Source organism: Anser anser (assembly GCF_964211835.1).
Source record: "Anser anser genome assembly, chromosome: Z".
NCBI classification, from domain to species: Eukaryota; Metazoa; Chordata; class Aves; order Anseriformes; family Anatidae; genus Anser; species Anser anser.
The window spans coordinates 71434218-71457421 of record NC_139723.1 but is presented as its reverse complement, the minus strand read 5'-3'; the positions used below and the strand labels follow the sequence as shown (position 1 = coordinate 71457421).

At 39.3% G+C, this 23204-nt stretch overlaps 1 protein-coding gene across 2 annotated transcripts in view; it reads right to left on the bottom strand.

Moving 5' to 3' along the window:
• Positions 1-16947, bottom strand: part of HCN1 (hyperpolarization activated cyclic nucleotide gated potassium channel 1) — a 212776-nt gene extending 195829 nt beyond the window's left edge. For both annotated transcript variants that reach the window (XM_083816272.1, XM_083816273.1), the window contains exon 1: positions 16294-16947. In XM_083816272.1, coding sequence (XP_083672398.1) covers positions 16294-16676 — 383 coding nt within the window. In that variant the 5' untranslated portion in view covers positions 16677-16947. The remainder of the gene's footprint in view (positions 1-16293) is intronic.
• Between the last annotated feature and the right edge of the window lie 6257 nt (positions 16948-23204).

Sequence of the window (23204 nt, the reverse complement as noted above, 5' to 3'; positions counted from 1 at the left end):
AGTAGCATTACCCTCACTGCATGTCGGAGAGGAGGATGGAGAGGACAAAGAGAAATTTATGTAACATGGCAATATTATTTAATAATGAGTCTCTTTGGTTTTAGCCAATAATCCCCTACCATCAGTTCTTGAATACATCTGCTGTTTGCAGTTGGTTTTCCTCCAGAGAAACTTATTAAATTACAGTAGAAAGAATTAAAATCTGACTTCCATCTAACCTTGGGCAAGAGAAGTGCACTGCTCCTGGAGGAGCTCTGCCAGTGTGATGGAATGCCCTCACCTTTGCACAGCTCCTCCTTCCTTCAGGCTCACTCCTTGGTGAAAAAAAAAAAAAAAAAAGAAAAAAAAGAAAAAGAAAAAAAAAACAGGCTAGTGCTCCTGTCCAAACATCTACCACCTAGGAAAAAGTGCTGGGGAAGAGTCAGGACACACAACTGAGTTTGCTGCTGGAAAAGGTTGAACCTATCTGTGCTGCCCTGTATGCCAGACCAATCCATAAATATTTCAGATCATCAAAACTGCATCCGTTCAATGCTTCCAACATGCCTCACAAGTAATACGTCTTCCCCAGACTCTTTCTGTTCATAATGTTGGACCATAGCCTCTCAGTATCAAGCAACATTTTGTGTAGGCACTCCAACTGATGTGTTTTGAATTCATATTGCCATTGATAAATTAATCACTAATTGCCAAACTCTGATTCATTAAGTGTCAGCAAATTTCTGTAGCAGATCACTGGGGGGAAGGGAAAAAAACATTCGTGTTCTCAAATTAGAAAGGACCACTTCACAGGAATGAGAAAAACTCTGAAAGAGATGGAGATCCAAGAATATTTCAGCTGCAGAATAATCTTGTATCTCATGTTGGAGCACTTGCACTAATTAAGAATTTTGTAGTGACAGAAATTTTAGGAGTGCCATTTAAAAACATGACATTTAGGATGCCTCTATATGAAGTAAAAGTTGAGAGGCTTAAATTGGGAGAAGCCTTCTGTAATTCTTGTCAAAGCTTTTTTTTTTTTTTTTTTTTTTTATGCCTTAGAGATTCTTGAAAAAGTGCAGAAAACAGCAAATGCCTTATGGCTAACATGCCAATTAATATGCTAACTACTGATTTATGTCAGAATAATAAGAATTAATATTGCTCTTTAATATATTTTTTTAACCAATTAAATCTCCCAGTTATCGGTGTAATATTTAAATGTTTAAAGCTTCTGCTGATGGACAAAAGTCCATTTCTATCTTCAGAGAAGGAGCAGGAGAAGAGATGACAGGGAAAACATTCCTTAGTAGTTATTGACACATACTAGTCATGACTATTGGTGAGGAACTGGCTTGTGACCACCAAGTGAATTGTGACCATTAGCTTTTCTGACATGAATACCTCTGAAAACAAAAACAAGACGAGTATCAACTTAGCGAACACAACACACCAAGATTTCTGGTATTTGACAAATATACAAATATACAATTTAGTTCTGATTTTCACGTGAAAAAAAAATTCTTTGTGCATATTGTTGTACAAAGATACAGTACAAACTGACAAGCAACTTCAAATAGCTGAACATGGTTTATCATTCTTGGAAAAGTTAATTGAAGGAGAGATTGGGCACTATGTTAACTAAAAAAAATGAGGTGGTCTTCAAATTCAAGGGAAAAAAAAAGATGCATTCAGAAGAACTACAGACAGGTGTGAAACAAGTGAATGGATTACCTATTCAGACTTTTTATTCTTACATCGTAAGTAAAAAAAAAATATACCTGACAGTATTCATATGCCTCTTATGTATCTACACAGATGTATTAGATTTTAATGCAAGAGCAAGTAATCAAATTAGGAGAAATATATCAAGTTATATTATTATTCACTTTTACTGCTATTTATGACTGATCTTCCTCAAATACAAAAGCAAGTATTGACAATGAAACAATATTTTCAACCTTTCCTTCAAAATAAGTGGAAGTATGGTTCTAAAGATCAGTAGGTTGGTTTCTTGTAATCCATGAATATCACACTGCAGTAAATCATTGGCTTCAAAAGGCACTGTATCTCCTTGAGTGAGGTATGCTGTTGATATCTTCTCCTTTGACTTAGCAGATATAAACTACAGCAGAAACCAATAACCTCTCCCCAGGTAAGGTAGCCACTAGATCAGAGAGTCCTTCCCACTTTTTTGCTCTGTCAAAGCATAATAACCATGAGAGGTGATAACGATGTTGAAAATATCCATGCCAGAAGTGCAATGCAAAGTAAATGTTAAGGTTCAAATCCTCTCCTCCACACGATGGAAACTAGTCTATACTTTCAACATCTGGGCTGATGGTTTTCATTCCTGAGCTGACCAGTGAACAGAAGCATTCATATACACGCTCCAATAAACAAGCCGAAAATGGTATTAGTCTCAGCTGGTATTTTGTAAACCGAATTCATTGTATCAATTTACTTATATCACTAAAAAAAAATCAACTGAAAATACAATTCATACCTTAACAAATACTTTAAGAAATGACAGATGTAGACTTCCACAAGCCAGCTTAAGCCTTTCCCCATGCATCCACATTACAATACCCCCTTTGCAGGGCAAGGTACCTTGCAAGTTCTGTGCTAATGCATGGGTAGGAAGGTAAATGCTCAGCTAGGAAGTTCAATATCAAGTTTCACCCACCATTTTCTCTCAAAACAAAATTTCACACTTCATACATTGAAACACCTGTCCCTACCAGGAAAAGCAGCTTGTGCAGGTTTCTACTCCTCACACCAACCACATTCAGAATCCTCCATTTGTTTCATTATTCAGCTGGCATCCAGATCCCTCTGTTAGCCATTTGCCTTCCATAATATTTAAATGGATGCAACACAACACTAACATTTCTTTAAGATTTCCCAATTTACATACTTAATGTTCCAATCTTATCATCCTTTTGATAGCATAGCTCTCTACATGCACCACCAAAACAAGCCACCTCATTATCCTGCTAGACAGCACCAGCACCAATCAGATAGACCTGCTATTCACTTGTTTAAAACAAAAAGGAAAATCCAGAACAGAAAAGCAAGCAAGGAAGACAATACAGGATGTTCAAAGATATCTAGTTACTGGCCTAAGTAACCATGATATTATAGTCTTACCTCTGCTTCTCTTGTCTCCTTTTCATGCTATTTCACTCCCTAATGCTCCAGCAAGCTCCGTACAGCCAGGCCTAAGGAAAACCTCTTGTAATGCAGTTGCAAGAAACTCAGCCAAGGGTAGAGGTTTGGAATACAATGCAAGTTTCTGGGTATGCAAAATCCATCTCTGAGATTTATGAACAGTGCAACCCAGTGCTATTGCTGAACAGCTTTTTTGCAATTTAATTCAATATAAGGAAACAAAGAAGGCTCTTTTTCAATAAGATTGCTTTGGTTATTCTAAAAAAAATAAATTAAAAAAAAAAAAGCCATCCCCTTAAAGATCAACATTCTCCCTGTGTACACGTTTATTAGGTATTTTTCAATCTGCAAAACAAGAGATAACCTGCAACATCAGGAACTCCGTAAAAATTGCCTCAACATGAAATGCAATGAGAGCTTTTCTCTTTCTGATACACCTTTGCCAGAAGCAGTACTGCTAGGCATATTATTCCCACAGCTGTAATTAAAAAATGAGTTTCCATTGCAGTTTTTCACAGGTATACACAGCACTGCAGTAGATGTTCAAGATCCATTTCTAAAAACTTAACCTTTACTAAATTTTTGTGTTTAAATATATCTGCTAATTATTTTAATTCAGTCATATGAAATTGTTTTTCAACCATTGGAAGACATTTGTTACCTCTACATAAATTAGTAAAAGTTTCTATTCTATCTAGATTGAGACAGAACCATCGGAAGTAAAGTTGTTATACAAAATATGTTTATTGGATAAAGTTTTTTTTCTCTGCAGTTGCCCTTATTTTTTTTATTAAAATATGGCAATCACTTTGAGCTGCAGAGTAACGTCATTTTCAGCCTGAAAAAAATAAAAGATTGATAGAAATATTAAGATCTGAAAAATTATTCAAACTTTACCATAGACTTTTTTACAACCTTCTCTTATAAATATTTATCAGAAAAAAATATAAAAGGGAAATTATTTAATAATCTACTTCTCCACCAGCAAGCTTCATATTTGGTAGGGTGCTTTGTTTTTCACAGTTGACTTTGAAGCCTCTTGGTGCAGAACTTCTCCATCTTCAGTATTCAGGAGTTCAAACGAAGCACTCCACCATACCCCTCTGGGATTGCGCAGCCCTCAAGCTAGTTCTGGAGATCAGGCATGCCATGCAGGTTAGGGGTGACAAGGGAAAGTGTGTGCCTGCAAGCAAAGCTGCCTGTAATAGTAGCCACTGATAAGCTGCTCTAAATAAGAAACTTTGGTCAGGGACCTATGACCCGAAGGATAACCAACAGCAAAAGTAATGAGGTAGCTACTTACTACCTTGCAGACAGATGATTATTGCTTTGAGACACCAAAACAGAAAGAGCTTCCCTTTACCATGGCGAATAAAATGCCAGATGCCCATCTTTGTCGTTCATCCATATTCAAGCAAAATGAAGTTGTCTATGTACCATAAATAGGTTTCTGGCTTTCTGCAAATTAAAACATTTTACTTTGGAGACCTCAGAATATGTTTTAGCTACAATCCAATATTCCCTCAGAAAGACAAAATTTAATTTAGCCAAATATTTGTGCTTACTTTTTTGGAGCACAGTGAGTGATGAACTATTCAAAGAAGTTTAAGATAAAGAAGGGCAATCATTAGAAAAGACAAAGAGATGTTAATAATTCATTGGCTGAGAACCAAGAAATTTAGGGTGAAAATTTATTGGTAGAACTTCTCATCAGAATAAAAATACTGATAGAAAAATACCTCAGAAAAATACTGACAGATAAACAGCACAATTAAAATATATAATCTGAATGAAATGAAATAGGAAGCATATTTAAGTTATTCTGATATATTAATTCAGAGAATACACTAAACCCATCGGTTGCTATTTTTAAAAATCAGTGTTGCCATTTACAGCTCCTCATGACTAGAATTGTGAAAGGTATTCAGCTGCAGAGTCCAGATGCTTAAAGTACCTGGGTCCCCAGCTTCTTTTGACATCCAAAGATGGATAGGCTCCTAACCTCCGTCACAGATCTTCACCCAGCATACTGTAGATTTGCACACACTGTTCAGAGCCCTGGGTAAAATTTACATTTTCAAAGCCATTCCAGAAATGGAAAACTTTGTACTGGAAACATGAAACCAACTTCAATATCATATTCTGTTCACTCATTTTGCCAGTGAAAAACAGTATGTACATTCAATACTAAGATGAGCTGCAATTCAGTGACACTTAATGGAATTACTAGGTCAAAAAAAAAAAAAAAGGTAACAATCAGTACCCAGAGCAGCAACACCTGCTACCATTATCTGCAGTCTCCTGGTACCTGCTTTTCAGGGCCGTACAGTTGGCTCTCCTTACAAGCCTGAACCCTGTCATGTTGTGGGGAGCAAGCATGAGAGTGGAAGTTCACTGCAGCTCTTACAGACCTTCCACAAAAAAATACATTTAGTTGATCTTGTGTAGAATGTGAAAGTTGGCTGCAATTTAGAAACAACAGAAACATCCCTGGTCACATCTAGCGATGTTAATATAGTCCTCAGAAATGAGTGGGGTGGTGGTGGAAATTACTGAGTAACACTGGCTTCAGATCATACAGCACTGAGGAGTCTTGCAGATATCCATCTTAACAAGAATTACCTCTCACCAAAGGAAAATTAGCCAGCATGCAAAAGACGGCACAAAGGCAGACTACTGGACAATGCACGCCTAGGAAACAAGAACAGCTTCAGTTTTCAGTTTAAAAAGAAGCAAGAAATTTAAAACTCATGGCTTATATCCTTAAATAGGTCACTAAAACGAAGAGTTTAATTTGATTCAGTTATCATTTATTTAGTTCATATCTAGCAAAGCACATGAAATAATAAAATTGTTAGGTATTCCAACATCAAATACTTTGAAATTGTTTTTAGATTTTTTTTTCACCTGTTTCAGAGAGATCACCCATCAAAACAATTTAAAACTTCAATAAATACATGTAAAAACCCTACTCGAATTTAACACCCAGCAGTATATCGTTGCACTTAATATTCTGCTCCAATTTCAATAAACATTCACAAGTTAATAAAAACATGCATTTCAGATATTTACCAACAGAATGTATGCAATTAAAAGTCAATTTTGATCATGTGGGCACCTAAATTAGGTTACTTATCTCTCACTTGTCCCACACACGCAATGTCTACTGCTTAATAAGCCATTGGATTTCAGACATTTTCGATTTTGACCCTTTTAAAATGCTCTGTTAGATCGCCTGCCATCTGGCAGTGCTTACTTTTGATACCACACTCCCTCTGCATTACAGAAGTGTGCTTCTCATAATTACATCTTTAATGTGATAGATGTATGCAACACTAGAATTCCCAAGCTGGCAATAGATGGGCTGAAAGGACTATTTGGGCAATGCGTCTTTTTACTAGGTCTACATTAAAAGCACATTCAGTTGTGTCAGTTGCATTCTCAACAGAAAGCTATCATGGGAACTATGCTTGCAATTACTTTTTTTGTTTTTTTAAGTTCTCTGCTTACAAGACCCTGTGAAGAATGACAAGTTCAAAATGCCAGGGAGAAGTTAGCCCAACAGCTCAGTATTTCCTAGCTAGAAGACTCAGTAAGAATGGGAACTACGTAGAAGGGCTAAAAAATGTGAATAAAACCATCGGTGTGTCATTTCCATTTGTATAAAATGATTTTTTATATCTTAAGGAAGGGATGGAGTGGGAGGAACAGAATGAAGTTGTTGTCCTCAAAAATGAAAAAATTAAAAAAATATCACCCAGTTGATCTGTCACAGACAGATCACTACGTTCCTACTACCTTTCAGATTGAGATGTCTATAAGCAGAATTTCACTACCTGAGAGTTAGACCATAATAAGTTATTTCAATAAAAGACAGAAAAAGCAGGATGTAGTATTTAGGGAGTCACCCAGATAGCAGTTTCCAAGAAGACTGGACACACAGCTCTGAAAAACAAGTCATCTCAGAAATATTCATAGAAGCATAGAATGGTTTGGTTTTGAAAGGACCTTAAAGATCATCTAATTCCAACCCTACCATAGGCAAGGACACCTCCCACTAGAACAGGTTGCTCAAAGCCCCATCCAGCCTAGCCTTGAACACTTTCAGGGATGGGGCATTCACAATATTCTTGGTAAGGTGAATAACGAGAAAGGTCCGAAATTAACAGCTGAAGATTGAGGGATATGCTTGCTTTATTTTGTCACTGATGTTTTGATTCCAAATTTCTGCCTCACAGACTAATCCCTAGCTGGACCAAAAAATAAAAATAATAATAAAAAAAATCTCTGCTTTTCTACTGAGCTTGTCTGGCAAAGGTGAACCAGACTGGTAGACGAACTTGGCTGAGTCATCTCCACTGAGAAATCAAATGCAAACAAGCACATACACAGCCATCTCAAGGAACCAAGCCCAGGATGTATTTGGGGAACCCAGAAGCTTGGTAGCACATGTTGCGAGGTAATAACACTAACAGGTTTTAGAGGGCAGTATTGCCTACTACTTGTTTTGTAGTATTTTCTCTACCAGTCACATATCAGAAGTTCTCCTGGCATGAACAGATAAACAGAAGTCACACAAGAGTGACCAATGGAAAATCTCTCAGCAGTCATGTGAAGCTTGATTGCAAGCTGGTCTTCCAGCTGGACCCTGGTCTTCCATCCATACATGTACCCCATCTCCACAGTAGAATTGGATAGATCTTACTGTATGTATCTTAAAAAGGTTCTGTATAGTGCCCATACCTGCAACCTGGAGCAAGTTTAAATAATCATTTATCATTAGGATCCTATTATATATTACCCTAAATTCACTGCAATCTACAGATTTGCTCAAGGTTGAGGTCACTTCAGAACAACACAGTCTCTCACTGCTGTCATGGCATAAAGAGAAGTGAAGGTCTGGGAAGTTATTGTAAGCTGCAACAGAACCAGCCAAAAAAACATCAGTGCTTCAGTATTTACTCTGCTGACAGGAGAAAAAAAGTCTGGAGGCAACCGGAACATGGTACATATGTAATTTGACGGTTTGATTCATGAACACTGAAGTCAAGTTATTCTTCTGTGGGGCTTTTCACATACTGAAGGTTTAACACAAGCATAAGCTTCAGTGGATTTCAGACTAAGAACTGGATGAAAAAAATAATAACACATAAAACAAAATGCAGCCTAGATAATTTTTACATAGATTGGCTATTTTAAATTACGTAAGTTCAAAATAGTAAAGAGATAATAAAGAGACACTTACTCCTGACAATACCAGACTGGACTATCATTTTCTATGTTTAACTAGCGTTGACTGCTAGCATAAAGCTACATGTGTTTTTTTCAGCAGAAAACAAAATATCATTATATGATTTTTTAATAAATTATTTTTGCAGAGATACAAAATGTATTAATGTAATCAACACACTAAATTCCAATAATGTAGCAAATTGTTAATTAATATGCTTTGTTAAGTGAGACAACCATAAACAGCACATAACTTAATAAAATAAGAACCAAATTATATTCCTAACTATATGGTGTAATTCAAATTGTAGGGATTTCACTGGCATAAGTAAGAACAGGTTTTAGGGGAGTTCAGGTTTTTGGATTTGTTCTGTTCGTGGGCTTTTTTAAATATATAATGGCTACAGACTGCATTTCTTTTGTAATCAAATTAACATTTTCTAAACACATGTTTGCTCTAGACTTGTTCCAGCTGCATTGCAAACCGAGGTAGTAAGATTATTTCAAAATATCATGCAGCTTGCCTGAATCTGACTATCATCAGATTAAAAGATATTAGCAGAGATTTTATGGAAGCTAAATGACAGTGTCCTTGAAGTAGTACTGACATTGACTGCAGCTGATACAGTTTTTGGTCATTAACATACCTTACTACGTGTCTAGAACGAGTCCTCCAATAATTAGAGCTGAATACACTATGACTTTTAAAATTAAATCATGCCTCTGGGAAAGAATCAGGGAATAGACAGCTAAAGGACTTTCAAGCAATTAATAAGAACTATACTGTCAGGTTAAAAATTAAACATTGTAAAGTAGGTTAAGAGTTTCTTCACTCAAAAATCACATGTTGACATAGAAGAAGCTCTCAAGCATTCAGTTGAGTGCACAGATGAGAATGGACATTGCTTATTTAAATCCAAATGAAGCAGGTTTATCTAACTTTCAAATTCTTCCCTCCTCCCTAAGAATAGTATTTTGCCTTCTACTGGTTTCAAACCTAGCTGCTCAAAAAAAGCTAACAAAGTTTAATTAAATTCTGCAATGTCACTGCTCGTAGGAAGATACCAAAGCACAGGTAGATATTCATACTTGTTACGTGACATCTTATCTCATAGATCCCTGTGTCTGAGTACCCTAAAAAGCCTATCCCAAACTGAACAATCAGAAACTGTCTCTGAAATTTTGAATTGATTATGTAAGCATAAACAAGCCTAAGCAACTTATCAAACATTATGCATTTTCACTCAGCTTTGTGATCATTAAAAATCCTGAAACAAATCCTAGATCCAGATCTTTATTTATTATGTCACATTTTTATACAGTTTTCCAATTCACAGTTCCCTCCATATACTCAAGCCCAAGAAACAAAATAGAAAAACAAAACAAAAACAACAATAACAACAAAAAGATGTAAAAGAATTATAAGCATTGGTTATTTTCATGAGTTAACAAATAAAGTAGCAGTAGGCATTCAAAAATTTGTGGTCTTGCTAAAATAATCAATGGGAATACAGAATAGGTACTTTTTTCCCCATAAGCCAAGCATGACTTTTATCTTATGAAATCCAAATTTTTATTAAGATTATCATTCTCCATATAAGTACTTTTTTTCCTCCCTGTATTCAAAACAACAAAAATATCAGAAAACTGTAGAATTCCTCTCATGGTGTTCAGCATCCCAGGTCAAAGGTTAAAGACTTGCATAGAAGTTCCCCAAAACATCATCTTTTAGATTAATCACAGGAATTCTGTAATGTTTCGGTTTGGTTTGTAGTAGTTTTATCTTTGGTTTGGGGTGCTGGTTTTCCACTGGATTGGTTTTTGGTTTCACCCATATCTCAAAGTCAGTACATACACAATTACCTTTACTTAGATTATGAAGAAGTTGAATGTTCTAAAACTAAGTATCCTGTACTTGTTTACTTCCTCATAGGCAGGCAACCCTGCTGATGAACTTCAAAACAACCCTAGTTAAATTAAAAGTATATCAGAGAATGGAGGAGTTATTTATTCAAGTTACAGTTACTGAGCTTTCTCTGCTGTAGACACTACTTTGTATTCTCATGTATGTAACATTAAAATTTTGAAAGAAAATGCAATAAATGGACTGTTATTCCAGGACTAGAATGGACATAATAAAAATTGTGAAATGTTGGACATGGATGTGAGCTCAAATGATGCATTATAATTCCACATTATCTGGAGACAGAAGCATGATCTATCAATAAAACAAACTGCTTTCCTTGCACAAATAGAAGCATAATCTTCCCCACATCCCCTAGAGGCACAGAATGTGAGTGGCTGCAGCACCAACCTCAGGTGGATTCAGCAGGCTTTCTGTTGTGGTTCTTGAAGAAAATCACAAAGGACACTAGAAAACAAGACCCTCAGGAGCCCAAAGGCACAACACACACTTCTATACATCTATGTTCACTCATAAATGCTTACAACCAGTATAAAACCAAATGCCAGTAGCTAGCTTTAGTCACCTATTTCACAACAAATGAATCAGTGACGGACAATGATGAGACATTATTCAATATTAAAAATAATAGCAACTGAAGATGAAAAAGAATCAAATTCATATCTGGCCCATATTCTACAACAAAGCATTTCCAAGAGAATATTTTGTTGCTTATTTTTGGTCCTGCTTACTTGCTAACACCTACCTTGATGGGAATTATGTTTTACTTGGAGAACTATTATAAAGCTTAATAGATAACTTATTGTTGGAAAGTAATGTTTTCTGACATTATAAATGAATTATTTAGTTTAATGCTACAAAATTTTCATTCTATCCTTTGGGGCATTTACAAAAGTAACGTGCTAAAATGTTTGAATTTTGTAAATCAAATGCCATAAACTGCTAATGATCGTTTCAATACTAAATGTTTATCTATGTTCAGTGATGTACAAAGAGCAAATACACATGTAATAGGAATAGTTTAATGGGAAGAAGTTTTTCTTTAATGCAAATATTAAAAATTTAATGCCATGATGCCATTTGAAAATGATATATAAAAGACAACCCCAGCTAAACTGTACTTCTGTCATAAGAACAAGTACATTAAAAAAAAAAAAATCAGTTTGTAAAAGAATGTATAAATCCTCAATTAACAATAAGGAAATAACTCAAAGTGTCAATATAGTAACAAAACCTAATCACTAATCATAAGTAACAAAACATTTAGAATCTGAAACTACAGCTATTTCCTACTCCTAAACTACCAGTGACATAATGTATTCTTTAAAACTGACACTAATTTGTAACTGATCTATTTAATATTAACCAAGATAATTTATATACTTGATTTTACATAACTATACAAATCACATATATGTATGATATAAAACATTGTCTTAATCACGTGTTACTTCCCAACTCTACGGCTCTGTATAAACCTAAGTAGGTAACAGCTCACAAAAAGATAAAGCTCATTAGCTTCAACTGAGACATTACAGACAAGTGACAAATGAGAGGGACAAAGTGCTTACCCTAAGCTTCTTAAAATATGTTATAGGTATAACACGTAGAGCGAAGACAAAGAAGAACAAGTTTCAAATCAATACAGACACAAACTTTAGAAATATGTAAATGAGCTACCCGTAACATGCAGAGTACACCACATCAGGGTGACTGCTGGTATTTGAGGCAGGTCCAAAAGGTACATACAAGCTAAAAAGAAGACTGATGCACAAGGCAAATTTAAGTTCAAAATGGACAGAAGTATAATAATTCATAATAATAACAACAATAATAATAATACCATGAGGCACATCACTATTATGACTTACACTTTGGTTTGTATTTAACTGAAAAAAGCTGCATGTGTGCATGACAACATGGATGGATAAAACTGTACAAAATAAGATAATTCTTTTTTAATGGCAACATACAACAATTCTGGAAGTAACTAGATGTATACAAACATTAATGTGTCTTTCACTGTGACTGAAACACATAAAAAACTTACATTAAATTTAGTTACAAGGTATGATCAATAGAGATTTATATGATTTATGAGGGTTTGTGTCATAAACTTCAGAGGTTTTTATAACTGTCAAATTTGTATACAAAAAGCTTTGTTTGTTTGCTTTTAAAGAAATGCATGTGTTATTCCAGTTTCAAATCTGGCATAGTTGTATCATTCACTATTTTTTGAAAATTTCTGTTTTAATTTCTAGAATTAACTCTGCTTTTTCTTTTCCGTTATCATTAAAATAGGGCTTTGTGCTTCTTGTATAAGGAGACCTTAGTTAGAGGGACTCTCCCAATACAAAATGGCAATAGATTATTGTTATTGTTGCACAGGAGTTCATACTTTGTTCATACCTTACACAGGAAAGGGACTTTCACCACTGCCTGCATTACACCTCCTGACCCACCACACCATCAGGCAACTCTCTATCACAGTCCAACTTGACTTCAGCTTGAAGCCAATTAAAATTTCAGTCCCCACTTTCAGTTAAAGCCTGTTCTGAAACACCTAATTGAAAACTGTAACCATCAGAGCATTCAGGCTACATTTACTCGCACACATTAGTCCCACTCAGTCTTTCTCATTAAAACATTCCTCTCCCTTGTGACTCTGGAGGTAGTAGCATCTCTGTTTTGTTTTTAGCGCACATACTACAGATGCCCTAGCTGATGTAGTAATGAAAGGAAGACTTCCATGATACGGCGAGTTTCTCTGTGCACTCATTGACAGGGAGATGCCATAGGGCCAGACCCAACAGGCCAGCCACATGCATGCAAACCCTCTGAGAGTTCGTGAAACTCATGATGTGCCTGAGTGATAGCCACCAAGCACTCATCTGAAAAAATGGCCACAGTACATTCATTTCCAATGATATCAGGAGTCTGTAAAACAAAGAAATCACCCAAATCCCATGTCTACAATAAATCTGCTATGAAATGCATGAAACCTCCATGGCAGCCCCAGAAGCCTTTGCAGTTGCTGGGGTCTCCCCCCACCTTCATGCTGCTTTGTTTTGTGGCTGGCTCCGCAATGCCTTCCCAGGGTTGCTCTTACACACACGAGCAGGTACAGTTGAAGGCTCCTGGTATCTCACAGCAAGCATGCAGGACTGCAATAAACACTACCACTGATGATAGATTTTGTGACTCATGCAACTGCACAGAATTGCTGTCCAGGTTCAGAGAGGCAGCAATCACAGCTGGGAAGAGACAAACAGAGGTCCTTGAGTGTGCATTAGGTGCTCAGTTTACGTAACAGCTTTAACACTAGACGTTAACCTCAGAAAACTGGGAAGAGATAACCAGGAACAAAACAGTCCCCTTGTGGAAATATTATGCAATATTTATGGTATTCAATTCTCCAAGGATGTATCTGTGTGATAAAGAGCAAATTCATCCCTGAAACACAGGCAGGATAAAGAGCCATAAAAGTAGACACCATGCCCAGCAAGGATGACAGTACATTCATACAGCCCTGAGTTTCTTCACAATTTGCACACTTCTGCACACACCAAAAAGGGTGACATGAGGGCACAGGGATACTGCCTGTGCCCCCCTACACCATGCAGCCAAATTGCTCAGTGTCAATAAACATGAAAAAATTTATAAATAGCAGGAGAGAATGAGGTCAGTAACTAACCAAATGCATCAAAATACTCCCGCAAACGCATGCAAGCACTTGGAACTAGAAAAACAGAAATAGATGAGAATCCACAGGAGCCCGTATCAGAGTTTTCCCATCTCTTATGTGGATAACACATCATTCCCCTAAGTGTGCGTGTATTCAAAATTTACAGTAACGTCCATTTTCACGTGCTACAAATATCCTAGTCATAGTTACATTTACAAGTTTACCCTAAGTGTTCCCATTTTGATACTGGGAAACATTTGTCTTTTTACCTTTTCGTTGTTACATTGATAGAAAATTTAGTTCTTTCCCTTGGTGCCATCCACATTAACACAGTGAAACTAGAATACCTCTGACTCTTTGGAAGCTTTAAGGCTTGTCTACGTACAAGTACTACATTCTTACAAAATGCAAAAACATCAAAACAACTCCACCCTTATAGATGCCTTTACTCTGGAACAGAGACACTGTCAGGATGTGCTGACTGGCACTGCCCTTATTCCTGTATAGAAAGATGAATTTACTACATAGTACAACTTCATTGCTCATGTCTATAAATACTGGCACCCAGAAAAAGTAGTACCTTTATACGGTTACAATTATTTCAGGAGAAATGACACAAGCAGCTCACATTTCTCACTGAAACTGTCCTACTGGATAAAGAACTGGGTTTGGATACGCCCACATCATCTGAGTCTGGAAAAAATATGAAGAACTATGAACTTTCTTTCAAGAATCAAACACTTTAATACTAATAAAATAAATACACAATACCCCCCCCCCCCCCGAAAATACAGTTACTTTAAGAATATGGGGATGACAGGACTGAAAGGGTGCAGTGTTGCTTATTCCTACTAAAAAGAAAAAAAAAAAAAAAGAAGTAAACATATGCTATGATCTCTAAACCTTCCCACAGGAAGAATCGGGACAGCATTAGAAGATATTTGTATAATGAGACACAATCAAAATGCTTATCAACTATTTGATATATCACCTTTTAGAGCTGCATGGCACAAAATACAATTTGTAACCTTATCCTGCACAAGACATCGCTGGGCAGTGTACCCCGCTTGGACCCTGAGCTTACAACAAAACAAGCAACTTGACTCCCAGTAATAACCTCATTCATTTTAATGGCATCCTGACGTGAATCAAGTCACCCATGCACACTGGTGGGAAGGCAATAGGCTACCAGAGCCACGGTGCCCTGCTGCTTGCCCTCCTGCCAGCAGACAGGCAGCGGGAGGACCCATGGCTGTCCCCCTTGGTGCACCTGCTGGTGCAGCATAGCAGGCAGGCAAGGGGAAAGGTATTCCAGGAGCTGATGCTGCCCCTGGCCTCCAGGGAGCCAGCAATTTTAAGCCAGGACGAGGTGCATGCCCTACCCTGCTGTGGGACTTGACAGCGTGTGGTGAGCGTGACAGCTCGCTGCCCAGCACTTCATCCCAAACAGTCCTACAGAAACTCAGTTTTGCGAGTATTTCCTCGCGTTTCCTCCTGGAGCATGTTCTATTCAGCCTATTTTTGTGTAAGAGATGCATGTGACTGCTGAAAGTGCTGGATTTTCCTTTTTTAAAAAAGGGTCTCCAGTGTGGTTCACTTATTATGTATATGCAGAGTGGTCAATTCAAGATCTTGATCAAATATGCTTAGCAACACTGGTATTTTTTCAGCAAATACCAGAGAGTGGTAAATTTACAAAGGCACACAGGCAGCTGGCCTGCGTAGTAAAATGAAATAATCCTTCATTTAAAACACAGTTTTAATACCTCTTCCCGGGAATTTATTTGCCCAGCTTTTCACAAGATCAGTCTGATTTTGCACGCACCCAACCCACCACCAAAGCAACCCAGCGCAGCGTGTACCGGGGCACCTCTGAGAGCACCAGCCCGGCACGCAGCGCTAGCTTGGACAAAGTTATCTCCCTCCAGCTCCACCAAAGCCGCCCCTCCGGCGGCCGTGGGTGTCACCGACACGGCTCTGGGTGCTGCCACCGCCCCCTGCCCGCCCGGACGGCCCGGGACGGCCCCGCCGCGGCCTCCCCGGTGCAGCACGCTGGAGAGCGCCGAGAGGGAGGGGAAGGGGAAGGGGAAGGGGAAGGGGAAGGGGAAGGGGAAGGGGAAGGGGAAGGGGAAGGGGAAGGGGAAGGGGAAGGGGAAGGGGAAGGGGAAGGGGAAGGGGAAGGGGGCAGCTCCGCAGCCCGTCGGGCCAGGCGCGGCGGAGCCCGGCGAAGTTTCAGCGGGTGTCGGTGCGGAGCCGTGCGGAGCGCCCCGGGCGCCTGCCGCCCCTGCGGGAGCGCCGCGCTCACCTGAAGTCGCTGTAGGGGTGGATGATCCAGAACCCCGCAGTTTTAACCCTTTCCTGCTCCTTCTCCACCGCCTTCTGGCTGCCGAACATGCGGAGGGAGAATTTGTTGACCCCCGGCTGCAGCATGGAGGTGAACTGCCGCTGCATGAAGCCGTACTGCCGCCGGGGACCCTCGGCATCCTCGAAGCCCACGGCGGGTTCCTCGCCCCCGCCGCCGCCGTCCACTTTGAAGCACACGGAGTTGCCATGCTCCTTCACGCCGCTGCCCCCACCGCCGGGGCTGCTCTGGGCTTTCTCCGCCGGGGCTGCCGGCTTGGCCGGGAAGGCGTTGGCGCTGCCCTCGTCCCGGCTGCCGGGAGAGGAGCTGCGCTTCCCAGTCTCCATGCTGCGCGCCCCGGCCGCGGGAGGCGGGGAGGGGGGGCGGGTGCCTGGGTGCCGCCGCCGGTGCCGGTGCCCTTCAGCGGCTCGGTTCGGCTCGGCTGGGCTCGGCTGGGCTCAGCTCCGCTCCGCCGTGCCGCCCGGCATGGCCAGCGCCGCCGACACTGAGCCGCGATCCAGCGCAGGGCTGGCACCGCTTCCTCTCGCCCGCCCCCTGCCGGCGGCAGCGCCGCGCCGCCCGCCTGACATTGAGCGCCCCGGAGTCCTTCAGGGGCTGGGGCGGCCGGGACGAGGGGACGGGGCGGGGCGGGGCGGGGAGGGACGGGGCAGGCCCGGCCAACCTCACAGACCGGCCCCTCTCACCGACCGGCCTCCTCCCTCTCTCCACGCAGGCGAGGGGGTTTCCCGTGGGCAGTGGGGGGGGGGGGGGGGCTGCCCCGTGGGTTCGTGTGTAACGGGTGAGGGAAAGGTGAGAGGGACCCCGAGCGGGAAGCGGCGGCTGGAGGTGGGGCATCGCCCCTTCCGCGCTGATTGCCCCCACGGGACGTGGGTTGAAGGGCTGGGGACGGCCGGGTAACGGTGTCCACGCGTGGTCTGGGATGGGCACCTCTGGTACCCAGCCAGGTGCGAAATGGCAGTGAGGCCGCGTGCAGGTGGGCGCTTTTCACGTGGGCCACGAGGACGTCGACATGTTCCTGTGTAACGGGGGATCCGGAGCTCAGCTTGTTCTGCCTCTGCAGTTGTAGCTGAGAGGCTGCCAGGAGGCAGCTGGCAGAGAAGAGGCTGCTGGATGGGAAGCAGGAGGTGTTTCTAGCTCCAGCATACTGTAAGAGTAGGCTAAGAGGAAATATGACATGCGTTGTTTTGGGTATCTGCACAAGTTATCCTGGGGATGTTTGGCAGAGGGGCGGAAAGATCCCCCAAAACCTCAGGTGCGCACTGACAATAGTGTGTAATATCTGGGAAGCTGTGGGGTGAGGTAGCATCTGAGAGCACACCAGGTACTCCCAAACCTGTCAGTGGTACATGGTTGTTTACAAACTGTGAGCGCCTTGGTCTCTGCTTTGAAAAGTGGCAGATGTTGATATTTACCCCTAAAGGGGACGAGTTTACTTGGGTTACACGATGATGGAGAATCGATACCTGCAGATGGTACTACAGGAGCTATAACATTGTGCGCATCTGCAAAACCACAGAGGCGTGTATTAAGCACAGGTGGCTGAGAGCTGGGGGTCCACATCTGGTCCTTGACATAGGTTTGTTTTTCACACATTCACAACACAATTTTCATTTTGCATCTCAAGAATATGTTAATAGGGAATTAGCAAAGTCTCCCAAGCTTGGCTCTATTATTTTCAACAGTATTTTTCACTGTGCTGTTATCTGGTTTCCTCCTTTAAAAAAATAAAAAATAAAAAAATTAAACTGTATGGAGAAGTGCAAAAATACACAACACAATTTGCACGGTGCAGATGAGGCGTTCTGGGGAGCTGTGTTTCAAAACTGGATGTAAAAGCTTTTCTCAGCAATTCTACCTCTAACGCTGTTCATGTCCAGCACACTGGAACATGTAAGGTTCATATGATGTTAACATGTTGCTAAACATGGAAGGTGTTAACATTAACATGGTGTTAGTGTGGAAGAGGATGGCAAACAGAGATGCACCAAGATGCATTGCTGGAGGCTGGGCAGTGACCAGGATGGGAAGGAATATGCTTACAGCTTGACTGGTTGAGGGCTAGCATATATAAGCCTTCCGCATCTGGAGTGATACTTCCCTGTATGATTTTATCCTAAAACAGTGAAGAGTGTGTGCACAGCTTCTGATGGCTCATGCACAGCTGCTGATAGACAAAACCCTCTTGCTGGTTTATCCCCAGATGATGTCCGCCTCCTTCCCTCATCCAATGTCTGTCACCAAATGATAATTGAAAAGTAAGAAACTGTTATTGTTTTACAGCTTTGTGAGAGAATCAGCTCACACCATATCTGACAGAAACCCAGAAAGGCAAGGGATAAAAAGGCTAAGTCACACCCTATTTTTTCACATACTCACATGGTTTACCTCTTTAGTGTCAGTGGAACTGACGGTTTCCACACTTCAGTCATGTATATGTTGAAACCTTACTTTTCTTCTCTGAGAGAAAGTAATTTTCCTGCTTCTTCTGTGTTATTTCAGAGGTCTTTTGCACACAGCCCTTGACCTGAATGGTCTCTTCCCAGCATAAGCTACACAGCAGCTAGTCATGTACAGGAGACAATAGGCTTGTAATGGAGTAAATCAGAACAGTGAAATGGAGACATTTGCAGCTGCAGTAAGCAGCTTCTGATGTACTTTCTTTAATTGGAAAAGTGGTGACATTGTACTAGTGGTGACAGTCCTTCATTTCTGGATTATGAAAGTTGTACACAATGAGAACATCCAATTTCTTAAGAAATTTGGATTTTGATTGTATTTAATGTTTCATTTTGTCAATGTTAACTTATCCTTACTTAGAATGGACTCCAGAGCTATCAGAGTTATTTCCCCTAACTAATTGCTCCCTGTATAAGAACCTAGAAATACCCTATTGCTTTTGGTGTATCATATAGATTAGAAAATAGTTTATTGTATTAAAACATCATATGATTTTAGAGAACTTGCAAATGAGAGAAAAAAACACAATTATGTAACATTCTCTGCATGCCTCGTGAACACTCCATGTGTATAAATTACACAGGCACAAGTGTGTGTAAAATTGACATTTCATTATTTTGTGCTTTATGTGATGAATTCATAGATTTTTATCATTTTTATTCTATGTAGAAGAAATATATACTTATTTGTGCATGCTTGAGTACTGTTTGTCATGAGTATTTGCATGGTTTTAATGGCCTTAACATGTGAGTGTCATGCATTTTATGACAGTAATCCTGAAAACAGAAAGATAAAATGAAGGATTTTTCATAATCTGTATTTTTTATAGAGGAGAATGGATTCTTCTTCATGTCAAAATAACTTATGTTGTTGTCAACCAGAAAATTGGCCTCTCCTGAGGCCCAGGCTAACATGTTAGTTTAGATGAGAGAATTTTGGTTTCACAGACAGAAAGAGAAGTAATGGAGCATGGCATGTGTGAATAGTTCTGAAGAATGCACCAAGGCTACATATGGTAGAAAGGTCACAGACTCACTTTGGCTAAAGGTATAGCTTGTTTTCTGTCAAGTTCAATTTTGATTTTGTAAGTGTGCCGTGAAACACTGAAAAAATGAAATTGAAAAACTATTTCCAATAAATTACTCTTATCAGAAGTAGGAATATGTAACCTTTTTTCTTTTGTATTTCTTTGCAATATCTTAGGTTATTGGATCACTTCTAACAATTTAGTAGTCTCTTTTATTTGTGTGCATTGAATTATTTTGATTACCTGCTGGACTCTATCAGACTATTATAACTTCATTAATTCCAGTGCTTTATACCACTGTAAAACTGTAATACTAATGTATACCTCAAAATGGATTTCCTTTTCTTCTGCCAAACACAGTAGGTTTTTATGTCTATAGTAAATACAGCCCCTGTCTCCTATTTTCTCCTGTTTTCTTATTTCAGGTTTACCCATGCAGATCCAGAACATCTCAGCTCTAGAACTGAAGGAAAAAACAACAACAGTAGAAAAAAAAAATTAAAAAACAGCATTGGTAATGAAGCATACCTAGTTTGTTCTGTGAAGAAACTGGGGCACAGAGAAGTGACAGGACTTCTATGAGATGACACAGTAAGTTGTGCCTGACTGCAGAACAAAGCTCTTTCTTTTTTAGTTTTATTTTCATGCCCTATGGGACTGCTTAGGATTATTTCTCAACTGGAGATCACCATCAAGTCAAATGCTAAAGCAGGATTAGTAAGGAAGAAAAATAATATTTACAGTTACGGGAGTAGCTGTGCAAGCTAAATTGAGGATAATCCAAATTCATAATCTATGTCATTTTCTGTGTCTGATCACTTCAAGTTCACAGTAATTTTGATTTTGTGCCACACTACTTAAGTTCCTTGCCATGAATATTCAGCCAGACATATTTATTAGCAGCAAATGTTTGCCAATAAATCTTATGTAAATATCACGTGTTTTTGAAGCAGAAATAATCTTACTTCTGCAATCATTAGTATCTCTTGAAGAAAACTACTACAAAACAAGTGCACCTACCTAATGAAGTGTGAATGTTAGGTGGTGGCCAACCATGTATTTACATGATTTTCAACCATCTGTGCTGGTTAAGTATCTGCAGTCAACACTGATGTAACTATGAGCGTTGTGACTTTTGGTTGATTTCTGTAAAAATCATCAAGAGCAGATGTGCTGGACCTGTAGAAGTTTCAAATCCTAAATTTGCCTTACCAAGTAATTGACAGCTAAATCTGCTGCAGAGTGTGAAAGGCAGCTCATTCCCCGGTGCCTGTTCCCAAACGCACTGCTCAGATGTTTTCCAGGAACATGCTTTATGGGAAAGACATCTCTCAGAGATTTGAAAGCAAGGTTTAAAAGAAATCTCAAGCAGTGATGTATGTTCTGTGGAACAAAAAAAATACTAGTAAGGTGCGAATTCATTTGTGTGAATGGGAAATAGCTCTGAGACATTACCTAGGGTGCAGGACTTAGTGTGAACAGGTACAAACACACTGGTACATGTGAACAGAAGCCTAGTCTTTCCACATATAACCTACTGGATCATGTGAAACTCTGGCAACCACAAGAACGTAATTACAGTGCACTGGGATGTGCTCAGCCACCTATTCAGTTACATTTACTCTTCAGAAATACATGCTTATTTACAACGTGCTACAGCAGTCTTTAGTGTTCAGAGCTGGCCCAGTGCTGACTGTTGGAAGCTCTGCAACAGTAGCTGAGTGCAGTGCTTCAGAGCAACAACTTATAAGGTGGGGCAGGTAAGCTTTATTGTTGCTCATGAAATGTGTGAAATTAAAGCACAGAAAATTCCTAATGATTCTTACCAACTCTCCGGGGTACCTATTAGAAAGGTATAGTCACTTATAAATTTGGTAGAATATTTGTGTGCTCTGAGTACTTACTGTTTTGAAGAACAATGTTTTAATGCTAATGGTTATTACATGTTTAATAACCTGCAATATATTTATCCAACCTTTACAGAGACAACACTACCACAAAAAAGAGACTAAAAGGTGGAAAATAAATTCTAATTGGACTTTTTGTACTCATAGTTGTATAGATAATTGTTTATTAATCTTTTGTACTGTCTGTTTTTTTGGTACTTGCAGTGGTTTAGAAATCATTAAGAAATCACTTTCTCCGACAAATGCTCAACTGACCAGCTAAATAGTTTTGACAGAGCATTTTGAATTTTTACCGTGATAAAAATCGTTAATTTTTTGTTTACCTCATATGCAGGTAAATTCCATATAAACTTTGCCCTTTTTTACAATAATACTTATCTTACAATTGTTTGAAAAACTATGATTTGAAACAGCAAAGGTGAAGATGTTTCAGAATAATTTCTGCATAGATCATGATACCTACTTAATAAAAAGCCTAACACTATGAACAACTCTAAAATTAGTATATACAGCTGTGAGAGGTCACATGGTACTATTCAGAGTGGTAAACACAATGCTGGGCAGAAGGCATTTTCAGGCTTCTTGGATCTGTTCTCTGTAATACAAGAAAAATATACCACTTCTCTAAACATGCAGGTACCTTTAATTCTTCTTTAGTGCAACTTCACGTTAACAATAGCTTTTCCATCCCGTTCCCTACAGTGTTCATCCATAATTGTATGATCACTCTACAAGTTCTTTCAAGTTAAAATCTCTGCTCTCTGAAAGACCAGATAAAGAAATGCTTTTTTACAGTTGGGTATTTCAATATGTGTGAATATCAGCATAAAACAGAATGACTAAGTACATGTTGTCAAACATTTGGCTGAGGTGTTCACATATTATGACAGATACCACACTACCTTTTAAATGATTTTCTTTTTCTAGTCCTGATTTTCCAACAATCAAGAGCCTTGTTCACCTTTTCATCCTAATTGCTCAGGTTATCAGAACTGGTAGGGTGCTTTTAGAGATAACTGGAGTGCCCTCTTGTTGACTTTTAAGTTCATTAGTCAAGGTATTAATAGCTGTCCATTTTAATTCTGCAAGCTACTCTTGTGTGTTGATTGGCTTAGTTTAAGTCGTTAAGATCCATCACGTTAACATCATATTTTAATGTATGTAGACACTACCAGTATATTTACACTGCAAGCAATATGCGTAAATTGCATTTGGTATTCAGTTCCTTATACAGAGCAATGCTTTGCTAAACTAATATCCATCTTCATTTATGAAGTTAGATATACTTCTGGAAAGATTATTGAAATCTTTCTTAAAAGGAATAACCTAAAATCTTGAAAAATGATGGTTGCTAACTGCTTATAAAAAAGAAGGCCTGTGCCAGGTGCTTCTAATTTGTAGGAAGATCTCTTTTAAAGCAAAATCTTCAAGTTATTCAAAATCAACAGATTTCAGACATTAAA